We start from the raw sequence: 5,059 nt of genomic DNA, 5'->3' as shown, positions 1-5,059 counted from the left end.
ATATATATTTTTTTTTTTTTTAAATCTTGATCCAGGGAGACTTTTGCTAAAGAAGAGTTTATCAGGTGTTCTGAAATGACTTTACCCATGATTCTCAACCAGGGTCAATACTACCTACTCCCAGAGGGCTTTTGGAAATGTCTGAAGGTGTTTTGAATCATCACAATGATTTGGTGTGCTGCAGACATTTAATCTTAGGGTCAGGCATGCTAAATGTCTTACAGGAAGTAGATCAATCCCTGATGAAGAATGGTCTTGCCCAAAGTACCAGTAGCATCCTGGTTGACAAACATTGTGCCCAAACCATGTTGATTGAATCTAGTGTCTTTGGATGGCTTAAGCCTGGATGGGTCCCCAGACCAGGAACTCACCTAGGACCAAAGCACATTCCTTAGGGTGCCATGAGATATTCTTTTGGTGATTGAAGGTCTCAGGCTATGGGAGGGGGCATTGACACAGACCACCCAGGGGTTTTCCAAATGTCCCTCCTCCAGGTGTGCTTATCTTTTGGTGTCACAATCTTCCTTGCTGATTACTCATAGGTTGATCTGTCGACTTGTCTGTATAGAGTGCCTCCCAACTGCAGTGTGTCTTCTCCTCCCTCCCCTGCCTCTGGTTTTGAGCATTCCCTCACCACCCACCTCCTACCACCATCATTGTCTCCAGGTGGCCCTAGCCTGCCGGGACAGCAGTATTCCCCTGGCTCATGATCTCACTTGGATTTCACAGAGGGAGCGCTGGCTAGTCACTGGAACCTTGACAGGCTGCCAAGCCACTTGTATAAGAGAGGTACCTGGGTGAATTGACAGCCTGGCACAGGGGCCATTACACTTGTAACACCAGTTGGCAGTCACTGGCTTGGCTGTCCGTAATCCCAGTGCAGCCGAACTGCAAAGAAAACCTCATCTGTTCTAGCAACACTGGCGCCTCTGTGACTACTTGGATAATACAAAGAGATATTCTCAAGTACCCACCGATTGCCATCCTAACATTTGAATGGCTAAATATCTTTTCATGTTCACAGTGCCTTGTTTGCCAACCCTGGTTGTAAAGGAGCTTCTCATTCCCAAGCCTGTTGCTTTTAGGCTTTGGGAAGATCAGCTTTACTGACTCTAAAAAAAAAAAAAAAAAAAAGTACACTAGAGCCGAGAGTAGGTGCAAATCACAGCAAATAGATGGCATAAGTTTCAAAACTGACCCACCCCCATGGATATGTTTCCAGCTACCCAAATATTAAAAGTAGGAGAACTAGTCTGAATTGGGACATGCCAAAAGTGTAAAACACATGCTGGATTTAGAAGACTTCGTATATAGAGGAATGGATAGATGGATGGATACAGATAGAGTTACAGATACAGGTAGTGATTATAGATAGAGATAGAGATAGAAATATAGATACAGATAGGTCCCTGGATAGTGCAAATGGTTTGCACTGGACTACTTCAAACCCACCAGCTGCTCCTGAGTAACCCTGTACAAGGACCAACTCAATAGCACTTAACAACAACAACCCTAACCTAAAAGTTGGCAGTTTGAACCCGCCCAATGGCACCACAGAAGAAAGGTCTGGCGATCTGTTTTCATAAAGATTATAACCAAGAAAACCCTATGAAACAGTTCTACTCTGTAACACACGCGGATTCATGAGTTGAAATTGCCTAACAGCAACAGGTTGATTGGTTGGTTTTCAATAGCTATCAATATATCCATATATATTACATAATTATATCTCACTAATAGCTTTTTTATATTGATTACATATTGAAAAAATTATTTTGGATATGTGAGTTCAATAAAATACATCATTAAAATTAGCAGGAAAAAAAAAGGAGGGCAGCAGAGCAGATGGAGCCCATATGTTGTCAGATTTATGACAGCGCACAAGACATATGACATAGTTCCTCTGCATTGGTACATTTTTTCAAGTAGCTAAACTGATCGTCTATAAAACCAGTTACAATCAAAACTGAACATTTCACTGGTAACTCAAATCATTTGATTTAGATTATGAATTCTGAAATAGTAAACTTTTTAGTCTTATAAATGTGGCTTTTGTTTTTGTTAATGCCTAAAAAATTAGTTAAGGGACAAACCAGGATTAACATTCTGACTTAGCAGAAAAAGCGAGGGAAGAACCACTACAGGGCCTGGCACTTAATAAGCATGGTGAAGGGAGAAGTAAGGGCCAGAGGGCAGGAAGGAAGAAGGCAGAGAGGGAGGAGGACCTGACAAAATTCAGAAAGACCTCCTTCTGCTCCCTGAGCCTTTGTTGTTTCCCAGGGCTCAGGCCTCTATCAGAACTCATGGGTCACTTTGCTCAGAGCCCAGGGCCTGGACCATCATAGAAGTCTGGTCAGCTTCTCTAGATCCCCTGTGTCTGCCATGCTTTCCTAACAGCAGCCTTCTCCCCTGGACTCATTTCCTTCTTCCCCATGTCTGGCATTTAAAGTAACTTTGAACTGAAATGGGTCTTTCTCTCAGGGCTCTTTTCTCTTCCACAGGATGTGATGGTAACACTCCAGGATCGGCTTTCTCTGAGGTACATTGAGCACTTTGCTCTTGTCCTTGAGTATGCTGGGCCCGAACAGAATCACAAGTTCCTACTTCTCCAGGACAAGCAGCCCCTGGCTTATGTAAGAAACTTCTTTCTCCTACACTGATTGCTTTGCGTGCATGTGGCTTCTACTAGAGAGGAAGACGAAGGCCTTCCTTCTCTAGAAAATTCATACTGTCATATTCAGAAAGACCCAGAGTTCTAAATTTAGGTCAGTATGACCAAACTCCAGAGGACTTTTGGAAATGTCCCTTGTGACTCAAGGACATGAAAGTCTTGGTCTCTAGAAGGGAATGTTTGGGATGGTAATTCACCGCACTCAGGATATGGAGTTTGAAGAACAGCGTCAAGTTGACTATCTCCTAAAAACTCTGCTTACTGTATTTTTTTGTTTCCTGCAAGGAAAGATGGCCCTTCAGATGAAGGCTAAAATTTGAAAGGATCAGGTCATGGAATTTCCCACAAGAGCTATTTAGTGAGACTAGAACACATGGGGATTGAGTATGGGCTAAGGAGAGCCAAGGATGGGCACCATGTTACCTAGATCAACTTTCAAGGTAGACTAGGAAAACATTTTTGTTCAGTATGTTTCTTAACCCTTGCCATATGGGAAAAGGCTAGAGAACTCCACAATAGTTGGATAGTGTTTCACCAATTGATGAAGCACCAAGAAGAGTCAAAGGTTCAGCCAATATTCTCAGGTAGATTGGGAAAGAATTGGAGAGGGACAGTTGTGAAGAAATACAATTTCAGAGCGTAAATGGAAGGTAAACCAAAACTAAAATCAAACACATACCATGAAAGGATTTTAGGAGGGAAAACATCTCAGCCAAATGGGATCCAGAGAATCATAGATGGGAAGGGAAGGTCTGAGTTCCCACACCCACCTTCACGAGGCCTTTTGAATTCAATTTGTCTCTTGTTCCATTTGGTAATTTAAAAACTTTATTTATTAAGAAAAATTTCAAACAAACACTAAAGTAGATAATGAGCCCTCATTACCCACCCCCAGTTTCAACAATTATCAATATTGTGCCAATATTATTTCCTCTCTTCTTCCAAATGGGAGTTGACATCTTTGATTTAACTTAATGCTCGAAGCTGAATTCCTATGATTTGTAAAAGCATTAGCCCCACAGCAAGAAAAGAGTCTTAGAATTTCCCAGGATCCCTTTCTTCCTACCTAGTGTTCGGGTGACTTAGACCCAATTGGTAATAAAAGGCATTTCTTGGATAAGTGATTCCAAAAATTCAAGTCACTTTGAGTAAGAGGTGATACAGAAAAGGCCTGGTTCCTCATCACTTTCCTCTAAGAGTCATTGAAATTTTTCAGGTGGGAGACAGGTTGGGAAACAGTAGCCTAGAGGTCTGCTCCAAACTCCACCTTGAGGAGCCACTGATCTCTGATTTCCTATTACCCTAGCCACTGATTCTGGACTTTTTTCCCTCCTGGGACTTCTCCTCCCTGGGATCCAGGTGGTGCAGAGGACACACTATCAAGGAATGAAATGCCTCTTCCGAATAAGCTTCTTTCCCAAAGACCCTGTGGAACTGCTGCGTCGGGATCCTGCTGCTTTTGAGTACCTGTACATTCAGGTAGAGTTTAACTTGAGGATGGACACAGAGACCAATGGGCAAGCAAGCCAACAAGCCATTTGGCCATCACAACGAAGCTGCTATATATATATATATATATACATTTTTTTAAATGTTTTATTGTGAATTATATGATAGTTTACATGGGAGAATATTAGTTTTACATTCATTCTATCGTATATCGTTTCATTGCCATGGTTACAATCCCCTCCATGTATCATCAACCAACCAAAGAGTATATCCTACAAGCCTGATCCCTCCGACCCCCAACCCAACACCCCAGTTGTCATCACACAGGCCCTCTCCCTCTCTGGGTCTAAAGTCCCCAGCTGCTCCATCGCCCCACGTCATCATCTTTGCTTCCATATCAGGCATCACTGCTTCTTGGGTAGGGTCCCGCTCTGGGCTCTTCTCCGTTGATGGTCCTAGGGACCTCCGCTCCTAGACTGGAAAGTTAATCACTCCCTTCCATGCTATAAAATGTCTACCTTTACATTTCCAACCCTCAAAATCAGTCCTGATAACAGTTATTCACTATTGCATCACAAGAGACCTATCTGCATTTCATTTCATCAGCTCCACCTGGACAGATTGGATACTACTCACTGGAGATTCTGCCTTCCTCCAGGCCACCTGGCTCTAGGTTCCCTCTTGCAAGGTTGTAAGCCAGTCACTTCTTACCTTTGTAGTCCCCCCCACCACCACCACCATTTTGGGTAGCCAATGTCCAAGTTGCCCATCCCTGTCTACTCTGTGTGTGGAAGGAGTGGGAATGACTCCTGCTATAAGGATTTGTTCCCTCTTTTGAGTTACTGCATCCATAGGTGTAGGTCAAGTTCATCAAATTGTATCAGATTACTCTTTTTTTCCTCTTCTTTCTTCTTCTGGTTGAGCTCGGTCATCCAGTCA

General features: G+C 42.9%; 1 protein-coding gene across 1 annotated transcript in view; it reads left to right on the top strand.

Moving 5' to 3' along the window:
• The window catches only part of FRMPD3 (FERM and PDZ domain containing 3), a 139,575-nt gene that overhangs the window by 69,164 nt on the left and 65,352 nt on the right, over positions 1-5,059 (top strand). The window contains exons 9-10 of the mRNA XM_006871066.1: positions 2,502-2,633; positions 4,031-4,150. Coding sequence (XP_006871128.1) covers positions 2,502-2,633; positions 4,031-4,150 — 252 coding nt within the window. The remainder of the gene's footprint in view (positions 1-2,501; positions 2,634-4,030; positions 4,151-5,059) is intronic.

The sequence above is a fragment of the Chrysochloris asiatica genome, unplaced genomic scaffold, assembly GCF_000296735.1.
Source record: "Chrysochloris asiatica unplaced genomic scaffold, ChrAsi1.0 scaffold00159, whole genome shotgun sequence".
Lineage (NCBI taxonomy): Eukaryota > Metazoa > Chordata > Mammalia > Afrosoricida > Chrysochloridae > Chrysochloris > Chrysochloris asiatica.
Note: the sequence above shows the minus strand (reverse complement) of the source record. Positions and strands in the feature narration are given on the sequence as shown.